Source organism: Microtus oregoni, unplaced genomic scaffold (genome assembly GCF_018167655.1).
Source record: "Microtus oregoni isolate MIOR12 unplaced genomic scaffold, Mior012 000011F_ref0000422, whole genome shotgun sequence".
In the NCBI taxonomy this organism is placed as follows: Eukaryota; Metazoa; Chordata; class Mammalia; order Rodentia; family Cricetidae; genus Microtus; species Microtus oregoni.
In genome coordinates, this window is record NW_024543070.1 from 42,924,536 (window position 1) to 42,947,159 (window position 22,624).

A 22,624-nucleotide genomic window follows, 5' to 3' on the forward strand; every position below is an offset into this window, starting at 1 on the left:
CTTGAAGAAACAAACACCATGCTAACCAAAGATATCGAAATACTAAGAAAAGAAAATGAAGAGCTAAATGAAAGGATGAGGACAGCAGAAGAAGGTATGTAGAGTTTCCTTAACAAATAACAGTTTGTGGCTGGAGAGAAGGCTCGGCAGTGATGAGAACTTGCTGCTCCTGCAGAAGACCCAGGTTCAGTTCCCAGCACTGTAGTGGTTCACAGTCATCTGTAACTCCTGCTTCCAAAGATCCCACCGCTTTTTACGGCTTCTGAGGGCACCAGGCATACACGTGGGACACATGTGCAGACAGAACACTCATAATACATAAAGTTTGTGATAATTAACTTTAAAAAAATATTTTTTAATCTGTATTATGAGGGCTGGAGAGATAGCTTGCTGTTCTCAAGAGAAGACCCAGGTTTGATTCCCAGCACCTACATTAGGCAGCTCACAACCCCCTGGTAACTCCAACTCCAGGGAATCTGATTCCCTCTTCAGGCCTCTCTGGTGCCTTCAAATGTTCCATATTAGAGTGCATGTGTGTGTGAATACACACCTGTTTTTAAGAAAAAAAGAAAAGCAATGTAGCCATTCATGACACTATACACCTTTAATTAATTCCTGCATTCAGGAGCAGAGGCAGACTGAGTTTCAAGGGCGCCTGATTGAGACCATGTCAAAAAAGAAAAAAATGTAAAGCTAATTCTGAGATTAATTTTTAGTTATGTTTTACATTGGGTTTTTACATACTTGTTTTCGTGTGTTAACTAACTTGTGTAGCCATAAGAATTATATTAATGAGCTGGACAATGAGCAAATTCATGCCAACTCTTGCAAGAGAATTGTAAGTTGAAAGGCATCCTGGGCTTACCTGTACTTAAAACAAAATTAAGCAGTTACTTTAATGAAATTATTAAAAGGTACTGTATGATAGTGTATAGTAATTTCAGTAATTGAAGACATTGTTAGTTTGAAATGCAGATGAAATTACTTAATGCTATGCAATAATGTTTTACATAATTTATTGGCAGAATATAAGTTGAAGAAGGAGGAAGAGATAAATAATCTTAAGGCTGCCTTTGAAAAGAATATCAGTACTGAACGGACACTTAAAACACAGGTATATGTGCCATCAGCCCTTCCCATTGGTTTGCACTTGAATATGGTAAAATCAGAAAACTAATAATTGTTCTTTGTGCATGCTCTTACAAAATGAAGGTCATAGGGTTTAGCTTTTCATTAGAACAAATAAAGTGAATCCTGTTTAAATATAGAAGACTTAGCATGAGATGTAGGATTTTAGTTAAGAAAATTAGCTTGTCTAGTAATTTCACTAGTAAGTGAAATTATAGAGTAGGGCAGTTACTTAGTGTGCATGAGGCTTTGACTTCTATTCATACCATCCCAAGAAAGAAAAAATTTGTTTTGGGGTTTTTATTTGTTTGTTTGTTTTTATTCTTTTTTGAAACAGGATTTCTCTGTGTCCTAGAGTTCACTCTGGCCTCGACTCACAGAGATCTACCTGCCTCTCCCTCCCAAGTGTACCACCATTGCCCAGCAAAAAAGGAAGAATGTGATGTAGTTTGTGTTGAAAAAACCTATTATTGACAATAGAAACATGAAAGAAGGATAGACTGAAAGCCAGAGAGGTAGTTTGGTAGTAAGAACCTGTAGGAATGATTTTTTTAAAAAAATCAATTGTTTTACATTTGATTATATATCTAGGTCAGTTTTTGTTTGATTTTGTAATGTGTTTTTTTGTTTGTTTTGGTTTTGGTTTTGGTTTGGTTTGGGTGTTTTAAGACAGGGTTTCTCTGTGTAACAGCCCTAACTGTCCTGGAACTCCTGGCCTCAAACTCAAGATCCACCCGTTTCTGCCTCCCAAGTGCTGGGATTAAAGGCGTATACCACCAATGCCTGGCTGCCCTACTTTCTTTCATATCAGTCTTTTATGTTGCAACTAAAATAAGCTTTTTAAAATGTGCTTGACTGATGTTTTAAAATCTCTCAAATGCAGATTTCACTTTTAGTACAAAACAGACTATGAACGAGAAGATACACATTTTTTACGTAAATGTTTATATGTCTGTGGAGGACCTATCAACAAAAATTTAAATAAGACAAACTTGCCAGCATTAATATTTATAAATGAGAAAACCAATACAATAAGAAAAACATTGTCTAGCAAACATTGGAAAAATATTTAACCTTAATAAAATAAGCCCAGAAACAGAAATTAAACAAGAGCTGAAGAAACATCTCAGTGCTTCAAAGTACTTACTGCTCTTGTAGAAGACCTGGGTTCAGTTTATAGCATCCACACAGGGAGGCTTATGACCCATCTGTAACTCCAGCTCCAGAGGACCTGATACCTCACCTCTGCATGCCCACATTCATATTCACACATAGAAACACATGCATATGTGAAATAAGAATCTGCTTTTCTAATTGAAATAATAATTAGTCATCTTTTTGACAGTCATATATTCAGAGATTTAAATTAGATATAATATAGGTTGGTCAAGTCCATTCATTCCATTTTTCTACATAGGAAGCCTGAGAAGGTGATATATACCCAAAAGACTAAATTAAATGCAGAAGACCTTAGTGAAGGTTGCCTTTGAGGAGTATGTTATTGCAATGGCTTTTCACACTCTTTTTGTTTCTGAATTTATTTTTAAAGTAAATATTTTGATTTATTATTAAAATCTAAATATATTAAAATTACTCAGGGGTGTCTCATCCTAAAGGGAACCTAATCAGTGGATATGGGCTAAATTAGGGCTTTTTCTGTCTTAATGGGGGGCTATCATTTTTTTTTATGTTTCAATAGAAAAAAACACCATGACTTCTGACTTCTCTGAGTACTATGTATTCGTATGGTAGGCATGCATGCATATATACATAGAAGTAAACATACATACACATAAAGTACAAATAAGTCTTCAGTACTATTAATAAGGTAGGGAGCTATTGAAAAAGATACCAAATGTCAACCTGAGGCCTCTGGACACATGTATACACATGTGAGCATGCGTGCCCACACACACACAAGCCATGACCAAAGGAAAGGAGTTTCTCTGTGACCTAATCAGATGTTTGGTTACCTTTCTTTCCTACTTGTCCAAAGGAATGTAATTTTTCTCTAGCCTTTTAACTATACTTAGAGTACTATCCCTGCCTTCACTCCTTCATATGTTTTCATCATTTATCTATCTCCTAACTCTCTTAAGAAACATGTGGAGCTGAGTGCAGTGGTGCACATCTTTAATCTCAGCACTCATGAAGAGGCAAGTGGAGCTCTTTGAGTTTGAGGCCAGTATGGTCTATGTATTGAGTTCCAGGCCAGCCAGCTACATAATGAGACTTATAAGTAGGTAAGTAAGTAAATAAATAAGCAGGAAGGAAGGAAACATATACAGTCATTCTAAGGACCTTTTCTTCTCTGGGGTGTCTTTATAGGAGTACTGTCTGGATAGCACCATTGCATTTATCTCTGTACTGTGTAGTTTATGTGTCTTCCTCCTTTACCATCTACAGTATTTAGGACATAGTTGTATTTCTTTCTTTATATCTTGTGTACAGTAATATACTACAGTATTGTTAAACAAGTTTCCTTTTTGCAAGCCTGATTTATCACATTGGACTAAAGAAGACATTAGTGTTAATTATCTGAACCACCATTCATGGTTAGTCTGTTCATAGAAACGTAAGTTTACACACAGAGACCAAGAAAAAAAATCTGCATGACTTTGAAAACCAATATATTTTAATAGACATTAAAATTGAATGGGTACAGTATATATATACTCACAAATACTATTTTAATGTTTGAACAGGCAGTTAACAAATTGGCAGAAATAATGAATCGCAAAGATTTCAAAATTGATAGAAAAAAAGCCAATACACAAGATTTGAGAAAAAAAGAAAAGGAAAATAGGAAGCTACAACTGGAACTTAACCAAGAGAGAGAGAAATTTAACCAAATGGTGGTGAAACACCAGAAGGAGCTGAACGACATGCAAGCGGTAAGGTCTGTGTGTGTGCCCATGCATATAGAGATCATCTCCTCAGTGTGTCAATATGTGTTACTTGTCTTGCTTAAAGTAGACTTACTTGTGTGAAAATTTGAGATATGGCTGTTATATTGGTTATGCTTAGGTTAGAAGTTCTTGATATAAGTAGATCATTTTTCTAAGTTTCTCCTTTTCTAAAATCAAAATGCCAGTAATATTTTACACTTCTTGACATATCAATAATGTAAAGTTGTGAACGTAAAATGGTCTCAAGACTCATTTACATTCAAGATTTGAGTCTGTTATTTTGTTACCCTGAGTTTTCTATACTTTTAAGATTAATTTATTTGTAGCCAGAAAATAAATTTACTGGCATTTTAAGTATTTTTTTCCTACCTTATATTTTAAAAGAAAGAAAAGAAAATTTCCTTTTTTAATTTAAATTTATTTTTTTAAACAGTCTTATTTTAAATAAAAATCCCAGTTCCCCCTCCCTCCCCTCCCCATCCTCCCCCATGTCCTCCCTCCTGCTCTCTACACCTTCTTCCCACCCCTCCCCCCATCCACTCCTCAGAGAAGGGTAAGGCCTCCCATTGAGAGTCAATGGAGTCTGCCACTTTGTCCTGCCTCACTTTAAGGTAGGACCAAGGCCATCTCCCCCTATATCTAAGCTGAGCAAGGTATCCCTCTAAAGAAAATGGACTCCAAAAAGCCAGTTCTAGCACTAGTAATAAATCCTGGTCCCACTGCCAGTGGCCCCACAGACTGCCCCAGCCACACAACTGTCATCCACATTCAATGAGCCTAGTTTGGTTTTATGTAGTTTCCCCTCTGTCAGTCCAGAGTCGGTGAGCTCTCATTAGCTCTGGTCAGCTGTTTCTGTGGGTTTCCCCATCATGGTCTTCACCCTTTTGCTCATATTACTTATTGCTCCTCCCACTCTTTGGAGTTTGGTAGCTCAGCCCAGTGCTTAGCTGTGGAGCTCTGCATCTGCCTCCATCAGTTGCTGGGTGAAGAAGGTTCTATGATGACAATTAGGGTTGTCATCATTCTGATTACAGGGAAGGCCAGTTGAGGCACCCTCTCCACAACTACTTAAGGTCTTAGCGGGAAAATTTTCTTAACAAAGTAAGGTGAGGAGCTGGAGAGATGTCTCTGTGGTTAAGAGTATTTGTTGTGCTTGCAGAAGACATGGGTTTGATCCCAGCACCCATACAGTAGCTCACAATCATCTGTAACCCCAATTTCAGGGAATTCAGCAGACACACACATGGTACACATGCTTGTAGGTAAAACATTCATATCCATATTTAAAAGGGGGGTGGTTATCTAAAGAACCTAGTTTTTGCAGAGCTTCATCTGTGGTGGTTGTCACGGTACTAATAGCATACTCCTATCTCAGATACTTGGAGCAGGCAAGAAATCTACTTGAATTAAGAAGTTCTGGGCCTGGCTGACTGTTGGCAAAAGAAAACCCAACCATAGTAATAAACGTTCATGGTGTACAACATATTTCACACTTGTAATTTAATTACCCATTTGCATTCCAATTATTAATGTTGGAGTTATTTGATTCTGTTTACTTTTATTTTGATATTTTTTAAAAATAGCAATTGGTAGAAGAATGTACACACAGAAATGAACTTCAGATGCAGCTGGCTAGCAAAGAGAGTGATATTGAACAGTTGCGTGCAAAACTTTTGGACCTTTCGGATTCAACTAGTGTTGCTAGTTTTCCTAGTGCTGATGAAACTGATGGAAACCTTCCAGGTAAGAAGAATTCTGTTTGTTCTGTCATCCAGGTTTGCTCAGATGTCATGGAAATATTCATTATTTATTTCATCATTTTGTTCCTGACTCTTTAAGAAGGAATTGTTTGTAATAACCAAGACATGTGATGGTTGTTTACTTAGGTACATTTTGTAAAATTAAACCAGTCATAAGCAGATTACTCAAATATGCTAAGAGGCTGTGCCTGAGAATGTTTAAAGAAAATAAAACGTTCTTTTGTTTTCAAGATTAGGTTTCTCTGTGTAGACCTGGCTGTCCTAGAACTTAATCTGTAGACCATGCAGGCTTCAAACAAGAGATCTGCCTGCCTCTGCTCCACCCCGTATCCCCACCCTTCAACCCCATCCTGAACTTAAAGATGTACACCACTATGCCTGGCTTTAACGTATTTTTATGAGTGCCCACTGCTTTATGTAATTTGATAAACAGAGCCATAGCAGCCTGCCTGCAGAAAGCCTATCCTGTGTTTTAGTGAGAAACCTTCAGTAGTCTTTGTCAAGTTGAATGTTTGAAGAAATAGAGAAAAGGTGATACTGTGAGAAGACAGAGGGTGAGGGAAAAACCAACCAAAAAATGAACAGAAGTAAATGCCTAATGTTTCATTTTTTCTCTTTCCCTAATTAAAGTAAGTATAAATAAATACAAATAAATGAATATGCGTTCTTGTCTTAATTGGAGTTCAAATGAAGTGGCTAGGATAAATATTAAATTGTGTAGTTGCAGAGGTGGCTCAGTGGTTATGAGCATTGTTCTTTCAGAGGACCCACGTTCAGTTCCCAGCACCTACATGGTGACTCACAACCATCTGTAACTCCAGTTCTAGGGAATCCAACACCCTCCTCTGATTTCCACACAGGTACCAGGCCTGCACATGGTGCACAAACATATATACAGGAAAAAAAAACCCACACACATAAAAATGAGATAATTCTAACAAACTTTTAAGCATACGTATACTATATATACTTGCCGTGACAACATTCTTAGTTCAGTGTTTTTTCTTTAACCAAATAATGGAAAATAGATTTTGTTAGTATATTTTTTGAATAATACATGAGTAGAAAGTCACTTTATTAAGCCAGACAAGTAATATATTTCAACAAAATACACTGTTGTTTCTATTTTTATAAAGTCAATAGACTACTTTTAAAAATTTCTGTTGTTCAGGAAAGTGGTACTCAAAGGACCATGTATGATATCTGCCCTCTTGCACTGGTATCTTTGCCATCATGCTTTAGTATATTTGCTTGCCCAAAATCAGGTTTCTGTGAGCGTTAATGGAAGGAAGAAGCACATCCCATTCTAAGGTCAGGGATGCCTTCTGTTTTGCAGGGTTTGCCTTTCATATGCAGCTTCTGCCTCTAGAAAGTTGTAGCTGTCCATCATAGGACATAGGAAGATTGCCATGGGTTAATAAGAACCTCTGCTTCGCCTATTTAGACATCTGAGATCAGAATTAGTTAAAATATACATATACGTGTGTGTGTGTGTCTGTGACTTTTAGAGACTTTTGACTATTGTCTTAAAGTTTTTATTGGTGAGATAAAAAAAATCATGACCACAAGCAGCTTAGGTCTGGAGAGATGACTGCGTGGTCACTAGCTCTTGGGTTCCATTCAGAGCACCCACATGGTGGCTCACAAGCATCTGTAACTCTAGTCCCAGGGGAGCCAACATTGTCTTCTGGCCTCTATGGGCACTTGGCACTTATGTGGTGCACAGATACACATGCAGAGAAACCATGCATAGACACTAAATAAAAAATTTTTTTGAAGAGCAACTTGGAGTTCTTGAGTTACAGTTCATCTATGAGGGAAGTCAAGTCAGGAACTCAAGCAGAACCTGGAGGCAGTAACTGAAGCAGAAGCCACAGAGGAACACTGCTTACTGGCTTGCTTCTCATGGCTTGCTCAGCCTGCTTTCTTATACAGTCTAGGAATGCCTGCCTAGAGGGAGTGCTGCCCACAGTGAGCTGGGCTATCCCTTATCAGTTATTAATCAAGAAAAGTGTACTATAAAATTGGCTACAGGCAATCTGATAAAGGTATTTTCTATTGAGATTGCTCTTCCCATGTAACTGAAGCTTATATCAAGTTAAAGGAATGGAAAAAAAAATAAATAAATAAAAAAATAAAAAAAAACAAGTTAAAGGAATGGGGGTTAACCAAGACAGTTATACCAGTATTTAGTTTTCAAACTGAAATTATAAACTCATGTTTTTGTTAACCATGGGATGCTTTTGGAGTAAAGGAATTGTATTTAATGTTAACCCAAAATCTCAAGGAGGGCTTTTTCTTTATCCTATGTGTTTGTTTTTATTAGCTTTGTAATGTGTTACTGGTTTTTTCTACATTTTCAGTGACTTATGCCTTATTAGTAAACATAATTTGAAGGCAAATTAATAAAAGATAAGTCGGTGCCATGTAAAATGACCAAACACATGAGGTGGTTTGATTGGCAGGCTTCAGGTTAGGATTCCTGATTAACCTGGGAGTCATTTGGCAAAGGAATTTAAATGTTTTTACTGGCTCTGTTTTGCATTTTTGTTTGTTTGTTTGTTTGTTCTTTAAGGTATTTTTTTTCAGATAGTTTGTTTCTGTGGCTACCAAACGTCAGGTACTCTTGACTGTTGTTCATCACTGTGCTGTCGTGTTAGATCAAGCTGAACCCGACTTCCCTATTGCATGTAGAAATTAAAGGCTAATATTTCAAAATTACTTTTCCTTTATGCTGATGGCTTAGTAGTTAAGAGAACTTGCTGCTTTTGAGGAGGACTGGATTAGTTCCCAGCATTTTTATGGTGGCTCACAGATATCAGTTCCAGGGGACCTGATGCCCTTTTCTGGTCTCCTGGCACTGCACATGTATAATGGATTTACATATAAACAGGAAAAACTCATTTACAGAAAAATGTAAATTACTTTTCCTCCTGCATTAGATATTTTTATCCTCAGTTAAAAATTTATATTAAATTAACCATGCAGTAGATGCATGCTTAAAAATAGTTTTGACAAATAAGAAGTAAGGTTTTACAAAGTATTTTATCCTTAATATAAGTTGCGTATCATTCACTTATCTAGAATAGATCTTGAAGAAGACTAAAATTTTAATTTTACTTCAGTTTAGTAGTGGAGACTGGACAGATGGCTCAGCAGTTAAAAACATTGGCTGCTTTTCCAGAGATCCTGAGTTAAATTCCCAGCAACCACGTGGTGACTCACAACCTTCTGTAATTGTAATCCTATGAAATCTGATGCCTTCTGATGTGCAGGTGTACATGCAGACAAAAGGCCCATATACATAAATAAATCTTTTTTTAAATTAGTAAATGAATTTGCATATTATAAAAGGACTTTGAATAGATTGTTAAGTGCAAACTATATTTTTAGTTCAGTGATTTGACTGTATAAACAGTTCTATAAATAAAGTAACTATCTTTCATTATTTTTCTGAAACATTATTTATATAGAAACTATAACATATCTCAGCTGTCCAGTCCTTGGCCACTTATAACACTTTCCATGGGTACTTGGTCATCAGTTAGACCTAACTTCTTTTTTTTTTTAATTTTTTTTTGTTTGTTTGTTTCTTTGTTTTGTTTTTTTTTTTAAAAAATTTATTTATTTATTAAGGATTTCTGCCTCGTCCCCGCAACCGCTTCCCATTTCCCTCCCCCTCCCCCGATCAAGTCCCCCTCACTCATCTGCTCGAAGAGCAATCAGGGTTCCCTGACCTGTGGGAAGCCCAAGGACTGCCCACCTCTATCCAGGTCTCGTAAGGTGAGCATCCAAACTGCCTAGGCTCCCACAAAGCCAGTACGTGCAGTAGGATCAAAAACCCACTGCAATTGTTCTTGAATTTTCAGTATTCCTCATTGTCCGCTATGTTCAGCTAGTCTGGATTTATCCCATGCTTTTTCAGACCCAGGCCAGCTGGCCTTGGTGAGTTCCCAATAGAACATCCCCATTGTCTTAGTGTGTGGGTGCACCCCTCGTGGTCCTGAGTTCCTTGCTCGTGCTCCGTCTCCTTCTGCTCCTGATTTGGACCTTGAGATTTCTGTCCGGTGCTCCCATGTGGGTCTCTGTCTCTGTCTCCTTTCATCGCCTGATGAAGTATACCTAACTTCTGAACTCTAAAGATCACTGAAGTTCTCCAGCAGATGATGATCTGGCACACTGAGTATGGAGAATAGAACTAAAACACTGCACAGTAGTTCCCTACCTCTATTAAATTGTATGTAATGTATTAAAGTAAACTTAAAAGATTGGCCTTGATATTTAAATTGCCTGTGCTAACTATTAATTTACATCCAATTGGGCTCAGTCTGTTATTTGGGTTAGAGTCAGTTGTTGATGTTGCAGTACTACAGACTTTTTTTTTTAGTTAAAATTGCTATATAAATACATTGTATAAAATCCAAGTTAGTTTTGTACTTTTGTGGCAAATTTTTGATGAAAAGCTAGTGTAAGTTCTGAGTTTCTCTCTAAAGAACCTAACTTCAGTGTATGATGTGAAAGATGAATTTACAGCACTCGACTTGCACATTGCCATCTAGGTCACAGTTGTAGTTTTCAGGAGCTCTGCATTTAGAGCTAGTTAGATACATTAATAAGGAGAGGAAATAGAGAAGTTAGTGTCGTTTCTCTGTTGAGAAACCATCTCTTCAGTGTGTGTGTATGTGTGTGTTTGTGCACACTCGCACAAGTTCATGTTTAATTCTGTATTCCTGATCTTAACCCAAATGTAGAGAAGTCCCTGAAGTAGGTAGGAAAGGGTATTTTAGACCTTACTGTTTTGTATAAAGATAAAGATTCAAGGGCTTTTATTTTAGTGAAGAATTACTAGTATTAGACACCTTATAAACCATACTTTAGAATAAGAGCTTCCATTTTTGCCATATTAGTGGAAAGTTTTCCTAGTAGTGTTTCTCTTTTCCGAAGTTAAAAGATTTATGAATGATCAATACATGAACAACCTTTTCCCCAAGTTACTGCCTGTTTGATTTTTAAATTGTAACCATTATTTAGAGTTATTTGACTAGTTTAGAAAAGAGGCAGAATAGCAAAATAATAAATTCATTATCAACTCTATGTTTTCTATGTATCAGAAGCCATAGACTTTATGAAGCAAGCATGAGTGTGTAGTCCCTGCTCTCTCAAAACTTGAAAGAACTATTGAAGAGAAACATACTTGACAAAATAAATAATAGTAATAGTAGTAAAGAAAAGGCCAGGTAGAAATAGAAAAAAAAACTTGAATTTTTTAACTTACTGCAATTTCATTTAGTGAACCAGTTTTCACGAGGGTGACTTAACACAAGTAAGACCTTGGGGATGTTAAGCAAAAGGAATATTATACGCAGTAACTTAATTCTATGAAGATAGACATTGTATTTTAGATATACAACCTCAGAAATTAAGAGGTGTGAGCCCTGGAGTTTTTACAGATACGGATGGAGGAGGCTTTGAAAAGCCTAAGCCTTGGTGCTGTAGTTCTTTTTAAGTGGAGGATGACAGTAGAACTATATGTACAAATGACATCCTATATTCTAGGACTAGACAAATCTTAAATATGAGCTCTCAAATGCTCACTAATAACACTGTTATTATTACTGTAAGACTGAGCTTTCAGTTTTATGTGAAGAAAAAATAAATGTCCCTACTAGGATTGTAATTTCAGCCATAATCACATTTAGAAAAATGTACTTTAAAATTGGTTACCTTTCTGTTTTATGTTTTAAATACAAGATTAATATAGAAAGAAATTCAATTTTCTTATCTTCAACCTGATATAACCATCTCTAAAGGAATCATCTTTATTCCCCATACACTTCTAATAAACTTTAGTTATATTTAATCAGACGTGGTGCGGCACACCCTGTTTCTCAGCACTCAGAAGCCTGAGGCAGGACGATCTCAAAATCAAGACTAGTTTGGGCTACATAATAAGTTCAATTAAGCTATATAGTGAGATTATCTCAAAAAGAAGCTGGTGGTATAACTCTGGTAGAGTACTTGCCTAGCATGACCACTGCCCTGATTTTGATACATAATACTACAAAAGGAATAAACATGTAATAGCAGCAACAGTTGCCATAAAAGACTTTGGTCATGAATAGTCAGCAGTTTATGGTATAAATACTAGCAATTTCTGTGCTCATTTTCTGTTTATTGAGTTGAATAAGCATAAAAGACATAAGACTTCATTAGTTTGAGATGGTTTGGAATTAGACTTAACCTGTTAAGTGCCTCCCAAACAAATTTGAACAATTTTAATGAATCATTGAGTGTTTTATTCAAACGTCTTTTAGGATATTTTACTGAGAAAACAAATAAAATGTTTTTCTCTTATTCTTTGTATCTAGTTGATTCTGCCTGCATTCCTTATTTATTTATCTTCTACTCTTGTCTTCTGTGAGTAATAGGACACCTCAGTACTTTTGCCTGCTCTTGTATAAGTCATGGCTCGGAATAGTTCAACTTGCTGCATTTCTTTTCTTTTCTTTTTTATTTTGCTGAATATTTTTATGAATGTTATGTAATATTTAAAATATTGTATATCATATCCATTTAAGCTGCAATCCATTCCAGTATGCCTGGCTCCTAAAGACATTGTTACTTCATACCTTTCCAATTGAATACTAAATGTTAATTTTATGGGGAAAGTGGCTTGGGATTTATTTCTGCGGTCTTTGGCCATTAAAGTTCATTTGTGTGATTGAAGCATGAAAGAACAAATTATAGCATTTATTCATTTAGCTGTTTTCTATTGCCTGTTGCTGCATGCTGTCAGACGTGTAGTTTTTCTTTTGGTTTTATAATTTAAGATTGACTAGTATACCATTTTTTTTCCTTTTAGAGTCAAGAATTGAAGGTTGGCTTTCTGTACCAAATAGAGGAAATATCAAAAGATATGGCTGGAAGAAACAGGTACTATATTCCTAAATTCTTTTGTTCCATGTTTTACTATAAAGTATAGAACTTATATTAATTGCTCTATTACTAACCTTGGTTTTAAATTAATACAGTATAATGTAGACATAAATGGGAAATATGCTAGTCATTTTAAATGAAGTTAAGTTGCTCTTTTCATTTTTCTTCACTTTTTGTCATTTCAGTATGTTGTGGTAAGCAGCAAAAAAATATTGTTCTATAATGATGAACAAGATAAGGAACAATCCAGTCCATCGATGGTGTTGGACATAGAGTAAGTTGCCTTTGGTTTTTTTGTTTTTTAGGTTTTTATTGTTGTTGTTGATGATGTTGTTTTACAAATTTTTACAGTCACTTGACTATTTACTTTTCAGTTATTTTTAGAATGATTTGACCTTTTGTGTTATTTAAACAGTTTTACCTATTTTTCCGAACAAGTAGACCCAGTGGGTAAAATTTGCATTTGCTGCGCTACCATACGTATGTGAGTTCTGTTCCTCAGAACTCACATAAAAGAATGCAGTAGGGCAAGCTTCTAATCCCAGCATACCACTATAAGGAGTTGGGAGGCAGATAGGAGAATCTCCAGTATGCAGGCTAGCATGGCTTAAACAGTGGCAAAGAGACCCTGTCTCAGAGAAGGTAGAACAGTGAGGACTAACACTCTGCAGTTGTCCTCTGACTTCACACATGCACTGTGGTGTGTATGGACCCACATTGACACAAACAGGCACGTGTACGAATTAAAGTCTAACCTTAGTAGAATGTGAGAGGGAAAGTCTTGTATACAAGACTTATGTGCTTTGAAAAGCAAATTTTTATCTCAAGTATTTAGTGATTTTTGATGTTTATGAGCATCTCAAAAAATAAAATTTGGGGCTCTAGAAGTACCCCAGAGGTTGAGTACTTGCTGCTCTTGTAGAAGACCCAGGTTTGTTTCCCAGCATGCACATGGACAGCACAACTATAGCTACAGTTATAGAAGGCTTGTACAGCCTCTTCTGGCTTTCATAAACACTAGGCACACTCATGGTGCACATACAGGTAAGTCACTTAACCACAGAAAATTAATGTTTTTTTTTTTTAGTGTAAGATTGTTTAATCAGCATACTGATACCATCAGTGGTTTATGTTAAATAGTGTAAACAAAAGCTGTTCTTTTTTTAGTAATATAATAAAGACTTAATAAGCTTAAGGTTTTTTCCTTTGTGTTTATTCTTGTACATTATCCATATTATCATAGAGGTGTATATATAATGTAAGTAAAGATAAATAGGTTCTACATATAAGAAACTTAGAGACAACTAGTTGAAAATTTTTAAGTGAACAATATAAATTCAAAATGAAGTTTGGTAAGTGCTATACAATAGATAACATAAAGTTAAATGAAGGGTCATCAAAATAGCTCAGTGAGTAAAAGTGCTTGCTGCCAAGTCTGATGACCTAAGTTTGATCCCCGGAATCCACAAAGTGGAAGAAGAGAATAAACTCCAGAAAGTTGTTCTCTAACTTCCACACATAGACCATAACATATGCACGATGCATAAGATATTTTTATGTTAAGTGTTTGGAGATGGCACTAGTTAGAATATAAAAATTGAGAGAGCTCTGGTAATATTTTCTACTGTTTAAAGCATTAGTTATGAATAATGAACTTGAGCGGAGTGGTAAAAATAAGAGTTTAGTTTCAGAAAACAAATGGCCATCTTTTTCAATTGCATATGTAATCTTGTATTTCTACCAGCAGTTTGTGAGTGATCCAGCTTCTATACATCTTCCTCAACATTTGGTGCTAATAGTTTTATACTTAAAGGTTTATTGTGGGGAAAGGATTCTTTTGTTTTGTTTTGAGACAGGGTTTCTCTGTGGTTTTGGAGCCTGTCCTGGAACTAGCTCTATAGACCAGACTGGCCTCGAACTCACAGAGATCCTCCTGTCTCTGCCTACAGAGTGCTGCGGTTAAAGGTGTGTGCCACCACCTCCCAGCCTATTTTTATTATTTTTAATTATGTGTATGTGGTGAGTGTGCACATGAGTGTAGATGCCTTTGAAGCCTCTTGAATTGGAGTTAATGGCAATTGTGAATCACCAGATGTGAGTGCTAGGAACCAAACACTGGTTCTCTGGAAGAACAGTATACAAGCCATCTCTTCAGGCCCTATTGTTTCTTTTAAAATTTTGAAAGCTATATTGTGACACCATGTGTATATATGTATGTGTGTATATATATATATTCTAAATGGTTATTGATGTTGAACATCTTTTTGTTTGCTTCTTTGCTACTTACATGTTCTCTTCAGAGAAATGTGTGCCTTTTGTTACCAATGAGATTCTTATAATAGGTTTATATCATTTATCTCTGTTTTAGTAAATTGTTTCATGTCCGACCTGTAACCCAAGGAGATGTATACAGAGCTGAAACTGAAGAAATTCCTAAAATATTCCAGGTACACATGTTACATTATAATTTTAAAGGCTCTTTTACCTAAGTAATTGGTGTGTTGTGAAATAGATATCAGTGTTTTTGTGCATTTAGACTTTTTATTTATAGATTATTATTTTTTTCAATCTTTCTCTACCATTCCCAAATGTAGATACTATATGCAAATGAAGGCGAATGTAGGAAAGACATAGAAATGGAACCTGTTCAACAAGGTGAAAAAACTAACTTCCAGAACCACAAAGGCCATGAATTCATTCCTACACTCTACCACTTCCCTGCCAACTGTGAGGCCTGTGCCAAACCTCTATGGCATGTCTTTAAGCCACCCCCTGCCCTAGAGTGCCGAAGATGCCATGTTAAGTGCCACAGGGATCACCTAGACAAGAAAGAGGACTTGATTTCCCCATGCAAAGGTGAGATGCAGTGTGTGGGCGGACTCAACAGTGCGAATTCTGTAGGTGGGCCCTAAAGTGCTTTTGGCTCCTGAGGGACCACGCAGCAGCCTTTTATCGTGGAAAGTGGCTCAGCTTTTAGTGGACATCGACAGCAGGTCATCCCTTTCCAATAGGCATACCAGTAAGAAGCTTTAAGTTGAAAGAAAAGCTTTGGGTGAGTCCCACTACTTTCCTTAGAGTTTTCATCTTTCTTTACTTTCCCACAGACCGGGACAGTCTGCTCTAAGGAGGCATAGTTTCTACAGATACATTTGCTGTATTTAAAATGAGCATATTTTACTGTTAACAGTGTTTGTAGTTCTGATTTTTCTTGTGTTTATGACTATTGGTTTTGATCTTTTTGGTTTTTAGAAAAAATTTCAGTCTTAGCCAAATTGAAGCAAAGATATTGTCCAAAGATAATTAACTATAATATCTTAAAAATTAAGAATATGAAAACTTAAGAATTTAATAGTTTTTAAAAATACTGTATTATGGTTTTACGAAAGTTTTGTGGGGTTTGTTTGTTTTTTAATGCAGTAAGTTATGATGTAACATCAGCAAGAGATATGCTGCTGTTAGCATGTTCTCAGGATGAACAAAAAAAGTGGGTAACTCATCTAGTAAAGAAGATTCCTAAAAACCCACCTTCTGGCTTTGTTCGTGCCTCTCCTCGAACGCTGTCAACAAGATCTACTGCAAATCAGTCTTTCCGGAAAGTGGTCAAAAATACATCTGGAAAAACTAGGTAAAGACTAAAATATTAACCTTTTTAGTAATATAAAAATTATTGGAAACTATTAAAATTAGAAACCTCGGGGCTGGAGGGATGGCTCAGCAGTTAAAAGCACTGGCTGGCTGCTTTTCTAGAGGTCCTGAGCACAAGCATCTATTACTGTCATCTGGTGTGCAAATGCACATGCAGACAGGATTAGAAACCTAGTCGAGCATGGTAACCGCACACTTAGGCCAAGCACTCAGAGGCAGAGGCACATTTGCACCTCTATGTGAGTTTGAGGCTGCCAGTCTGGTCTACAGAGCAAGTTCCAGGATGACCTGGGCTACACAGAGAAACCCTGTCTTGAAAACCCAAGGGTCGGGGGAGCACAAGTCAGGTCCTGTAACTGTCATTGCATATAAAATATTTTTGAAGAAAATCCCATCAAAGACTTAAAAAGAGGAATTTAACCAAGAAGTTTATTTGTAATATAATATTCATTAGTACTAACAAATGTTGGTTTTAAAAAGAACCCAATTCCAACACACTTTAAAAGATGAACATTTTACAATGACCCATTTGCATTTAAAAATGTAGTTCTGGTGGGTTAAAATAACAAGGGCTAAACTTGCCTGCCTCTGCTTCCTGGGTGTTGAGGGCTGGACTACGATGCTCAGCTTGAAGTTGACTTTAACTCCTTACTTTCTTCACTTCCTGCTGTTTGTATCCAGATCTTGTTCCTTGACATGATGTGTCATGCCTTTTCCTTTTTTCGTATTTGCAAGCCTCCAGACTATTACAGTATATCACAACATTCAACTGTACTCTGTGGAATGCTATTTGTGTAGTATAAACTAGGCCTGGAATGATTTAAAATAAGTGTTTTAGTAAGAAAATGTTTTAGCTATACAAACCCTTAAGAGACAGGGACTGGGCAGTCAGAGCAGCAAAGAGAAACCTATCTCAACAAAAACCAAAAAGGAAATAACAAAGAAAATGTTTTAGAAAAAGAATAGAAACACAAAAGGAAATCATATTATGGTATTGTTTTCTTTTCCTCTGTTTTCTCTAAACTTTGTCATTATTTAATCTTTTGTGTAAGTGTATATATTTGTCTTTCCCTAATTTTTTAGAAGGAGACAGGGTAGTGCTCTTGGGGTTTCTGGGTGCTAACCAAATAGTCTACCACTGAGCCACACTGCCACCCTTCCCGCCACTTGTTGTTTCTTATATTTTCAAACCAAGGGTCTTTCTTAAATTACAAGATTTTTTTTTTCTCTCCAACAGTTAACCGTGTGACCTACTGCTGTGTTGAAATCATGTGGAACGCTACCTGCTAAACCAGGCTGTTTAACCATGCTGAGCAGACAGGCTATTTCTTTGACACAAATACCACTGGCTTTTCAGGGTTAGGATTGCTCTTATTCTGTCCTTGGCTTTGGCACAAAAAGCTCACTGAGGATTCGGGTTTTTTTTTTTTTTTGGTTTGTTTTGTTTTGTTTTCTTGCGGGTTTGAATACAGGTAGTTTAGAATAATTATTACTATGTAATGCAAGTACAATTGGGGAAAGCTTAGCTAGGTATATTTTTTTAAGGTGCTGCCTTTTTGAATTTATAAGAAAATGCCTGTCGGTCATGATAGAACAGTTTTCCCTGTGAGCAGGAAGAAGGAACTTCCACTTTCAGTGGGATGGCTGTCACTGTTAAGATCAGCCTGTGGAAGGAGTAAAGAAAATATCTCAAAATGAGACATTTTTGTTTTTTTAAATGACTTAAGTTTTTGTGCTCTTGCAAGACTATACAGAACTATTTTAAGAATACAGTGATGTCACTTGAAACTCGGTGCCTTCACTGTAGAATTAAAAGCCTTACTGTTGATTACCCACAGTGGGTTTATGGAAAATTAAATATCTTACCTTATGCTTTACAAAATACTGTATATGTTTCAGCAAGTTTGTAGATTAGGGACTGGGAGAAGACAAAAGAATTACATTTAATCTATGCATTTTTGCCAAGCCATATTGAGTTATTTTACTACTAGAGACATTAAGAACTAACTGTACAAGAGAACCAAGTTTAAAAGCATTTTGTGGGATACATCATTTCTGTAATTATATAATGTATTTCTTTGTGGTTTTTAAGTGAAAAAACATTAAGTTAACATAAAAATGTATGCACTGTTTGAAATGTAAATTATTCTTAGAACACTTTCAGTGGGAGTTGCATTACCCTATTAGTGCCTTAATTTGAGAATTTTTTTTTACTGCCCTAAGTACAGACTTTTCAGGAAACAGATTTTACAAAAAAATTATGTATGTCAGTGGGTTTTTTCATTGGTAATTGGTTTAATTTAAGATATATAGAGGTTTGTTGAACTTTTATAAATTGAGTACAATCTTTGCACCAAACTACTTGCTACAATAATGAAAGACTATTAAACTATCTGCAAAAAATATAAAAGTTGCACCAGTAGTAAAGAATTATGAAATATATCCATGTTTTCCAGTTAGCATAGGAATTACCGTATGAATACTGTTCAGCTCTTCTCTGGTAACAAGAGTTGATTTGTATGGGCAGTGTGATTTATTATTATTATTTTTTAACCAAATACCTCCTCAGTAATTTATAATTGCTTTGCAGTAATGTGTATCAAATAAGCACTGGAAAACCAATCTTCTCTAGGGGATCTGCATGTTTCAAGTGGTATTGAAAGCCGCACTGATGGATATGTAATAATAAACATATCTGTTATTAATATGCTAATGACTCTGTGCTCATTTAATGAGAAATAAGATAATTTATGAATGGATACTTTTAATATTGACTACTATGGTATTTTCTCATGGTTGGAATAAATAGATGGCATGCTAAAAATTATTCCATGATTGTATACAAATGTTTGCTAAATTTTGTGAATAGATTAAAATTATTTTTTAAACATAAAACTTGACTTGGGCTCTAAAACAAGAGATGCTATTGTTCAAGTGAAAAGATGGCCAGTGTTTGTTGGAAAACAATTCTCCATTGTTCTGCACATGTTGTGAGTAGAGGCTGTGGTAACTTGTATTGGACCATCACAAATACCATACAACAATCAGATATCTGTATAATCAACAGCCTTAGACGATAGACTGTTTTCCCTTCACAGGTCCCTTTACTGCCAATATGTCTCCATGGTTAATGTCAGAGGCAGGTTTACCTGAGCTCATTATAAAAGATTTCAGCTTCCAGGGCTGGAGAGATGGCTCATTGGTTAAGACCACATTTGCCTTTTCTATAATTCCAACTCCAAGGGTTCTGATACCCTCTTGAAGCACAAACACAAAGGTAGCATACACACATATACATATAATTAAAAACAAAAAGACTGGTTCCTCATGCTTGCAGTTCCTCACCTGCTACAAAAAACCATCTTGAGTTCAGCACCCACCTGAGCCACATATACTGCCCTCCCCTGGGAATGTGTTCATTTCTTTCTCATCCACATGTCTCATGTTATCTTCCAAGATCTATGAACTGGTCGCTTGCAGATGGGGGGTAGAGGTCCTGCTCTTTCACTGCCTGATAGTTGACTTACTGCATTCTCAGAACCATCCCCAGTAAGTAATGTGTCAGGGTTGAGTGGCCATCACAGTTAATAGATTTTTAAAAAAAAAAAAAAGTGAGACAGTAGTCTGAGCATCACTTTGCTGAAAACTGAGTACCTTGTGGAACTGCTCTTCTACATTCCAAGCATATTCCAGCACTGTGATGGCCAGAGCATGCTGGGAGGAAGAAACTGGTGCTTGGCAGTGCTTCATGTGTGCTGCATCTACAGACCAGTGTGGTGCTTTGTACTTTTTGCTGCTTGGGAATTTCATATCCATATATGTGAGTCATTGTCAGTCCTGTCTCAGGAAACTACTTGGGCCAAACATTGTCTAATCAAGAAAACGAGCTCAAGGCCAGGCAGTGGTGGCGCACGCCTTTAATCCCAGCACGTGGGAGGCAGAGGCAGGTGGATCTTTGTGAGTTTGAGGCCAGCCTGGTCTACAAGAGCTAGTTCCAGGACAGGTTCCAAAGCTACAGAGAAACTCTGTCTCAAAAAAAGTCAGAAAAAAAAAAAAGAAGAAAGAAAGCTCAAGTTAGTCCAATCAATAATGCAGCTTCTAGATTTCTCTCCACTTTGTTCCTGGAAAACATTAATAGAGTGGAGATTCATTCAGTCCCACCTGAGAGAGGTGGAGGGCACTTGTAGCAGCCAGAGGTTGGTATTGGGTATCTTTCTCAGTTCCTCCCTACATTATCTTTGTAACATGGTTTCTCACTGGCCTGGAGCTTACCAGTTTGGCTAGACTAGCTGGCCACCAAGTCCCAGACAGTACCACTGTGCCTAGTTTTTCTACATGGGTACTGGGGGATTAAACTCAGATCCTCATACTTCCAGATGAAGCACTTTGCCCTTGCCCTATTTCTTTTTGTATACTGCTTTTAGGTTTGGTTTACTCTTGGTTTTCCAAAGGCCTATTTAATGTGCATTATTAAGTTATTTATTTCTGTTTCTTTGATTTTTTTTTTTTTAATGTAAGCAGTCTGAACACGCTTAGTTCCCAGAACTTGTCTCACCCTTGGGAGTGTCTGTCTTCTCTGGATCCAGTCAGATGATGTCTCAGATGGTGGCCACACTTACGTGCATTTCTTTAGAGTTCCTATTGGGAATGTTCTCTGTGTGACCTCTATAATATCCAGCATGCTCCTTGGGGTCTGTCTAATAGTTCTCCTGTAGACCCTTGATATTTGCTGAGTTTCTCAGGAGTATCTTGTCTTTTTCTTTCAGGATAGCATAATTGAATTAATGGTACATCCTTTGTGGAGGCCCAAAAGTGTGAAGCTTTTTTATGGGTTATGGAATTTGAGCTTATTTTAGCTCTTTCAAAGTTGTTGATAACAGATATGGCTACAAAACAAGATATCCTGACCCAGGATATGGTTACTTGATGTTTTGGACATTAAGATGGCCCATAGTTGTAGATCTGCTTCACCCTGACCAAAAGTCAGAGAATTCAAGCATACTTCTGCTCCTTCTTTTGAAATAGGTTTGACTTAGGGAGTGGCTGCCTATGATATTTGATCTAGAGTGTGTTCACTGCCTAGACATTAAATGGTTTTCTTGGGAATTAATGTCTAGTGTGGGAAGTCTTTCTGTCTGTGTGTTGCTTTTATTGGTTAATGAATAAAAGAACTGCTTTGAGCCTGTGGCAGGAAAGAACAGAACTAGGCAGGGAAAGCTAGGCTGTATGCTGGGAGAAAGAAGGACAGAGTTAGAAGTCAGGGATCCACTGGAGACAGACACTGGGAACTTTACCTGGTAAGCCACAGCCATGTGGCAATATACAGATTAATGGGAATTGGTTAAATTAATATGAGTTAGCCAATAAGAAGCTAAAGCTAATGGGCCAAGCAGTGATTTAATTAATATGATTTCTGTGTGATTATTTCGGGGCTAAGCAGCTGGGAACCAACAAGCAGCCTTCCTCCTCCTACAAATGTCTTGATGTTTGATTGGAGCAGATTGCTGTTCTGGTTGTATCATGTTAAAGCAGTCTTTTGCCTTCTCACCTTTTGTATTGGGGTATAAAAGTGTATGGAAAATTAAACACAGGTGGACTTAGGACTGAAAAAAATTTTTTTTTTATTTGCTGATTTGCCCTCGTGTTACTATCCTGTGTGTCTGTGTTCCTTTATTATCTCTGTTCCTCCTACCTACATTTCTAATCCTCACACCCCTGTCCCGGAACATATGAACCTGTGGTGGCTAGGATCGCAGCAGAGGTCACCCCAAAAAGGTAATTCAATGACAATCCTTAAAATAGAACACTCTTCAGCACTGAAAAGAAATGAGCCATTGAGCTATGAAAAATATAAAGAAACTTACATGCATATTGCTAAGTGAAGCCTACTTTAAAAAACAACATACTCTAAGATTCCAAGAGGAAAGAAGGATGGACACTTGGAACACTGAGGATTTTCACAGCAGTAAAATTCCATGCATGTTATAATGATGGTAAAGAAAAATAATCAGTGTATGTCATACAGTGTTTCCCAACTTAAGCCATGAGTGCTAATGCTCTGTCACTTTTGACTCATTAACCAGTGCACTACTCTATTAGGGAGTATTGATGGTGTGGGAGCCTAGAAGTTGTCTATATCTAAATTCTTATACTTAACACAGCTTTTTAGTAACTCCAAACTTCTTTTTAAAAATACTCTTATGGCCGGGCGGTGGTGGCGCACGCCTTTAATCCCAGCACTTGGGA

General features: G+C 36.7%; 1 protein-coding gene across 2 annotated transcripts in view; it reads left to right on the top strand.

Moving 5' to 3' along the window:
- The window catches only part of LOC121453250 (rho-associated protein kinase 1), a 127,858-nt gene extending 108,773 nt beyond the window's left edge, over window positions 1–19,085 (top strand). For both annotated transcript variants that reach the window (XM_041659843.1, XM_041659844.1), the window contains exons 24-33: window positions 1–94; window positions 1,026–1,114; window positions 3,834–4,022; window positions 5,621–5,780; window positions 12,660–12,730; window positions 12,919–13,007; window positions 15,102–15,180; window positions 15,328–15,589; window positions 16,151–16,358; window positions 17,616–19,085. In XM_041659843.1, coding sequence (XP_041515777.1) covers window positions 1–94; window positions 1,026–1,114; window positions 3,834–4,022; window positions 5,621–5,780; window positions 12,660–12,730; window positions 12,919–13,007; window positions 15,102–15,180; window positions 15,328–15,589; window positions 16,151–16,358; window positions 17,616–17,619 — 1,245 coding nt within the window. In that variant the 3' untranslated portion in view covers window positions 17,620–19,085. The remainder of the gene's footprint in view (window positions 95–1,025; window positions 1,115–3,833; window positions 4,023–5,620; window positions 5,781–12,659; window positions 12,731–12,918; window positions 13,008–15,101; window positions 15,181–15,327; window positions 15,590–16,150; window positions 16,359–17,615) is intronic.
- The last annotated feature ends 3,539 nt before the right edge of the window (window positions 19,086–22,624 follow it).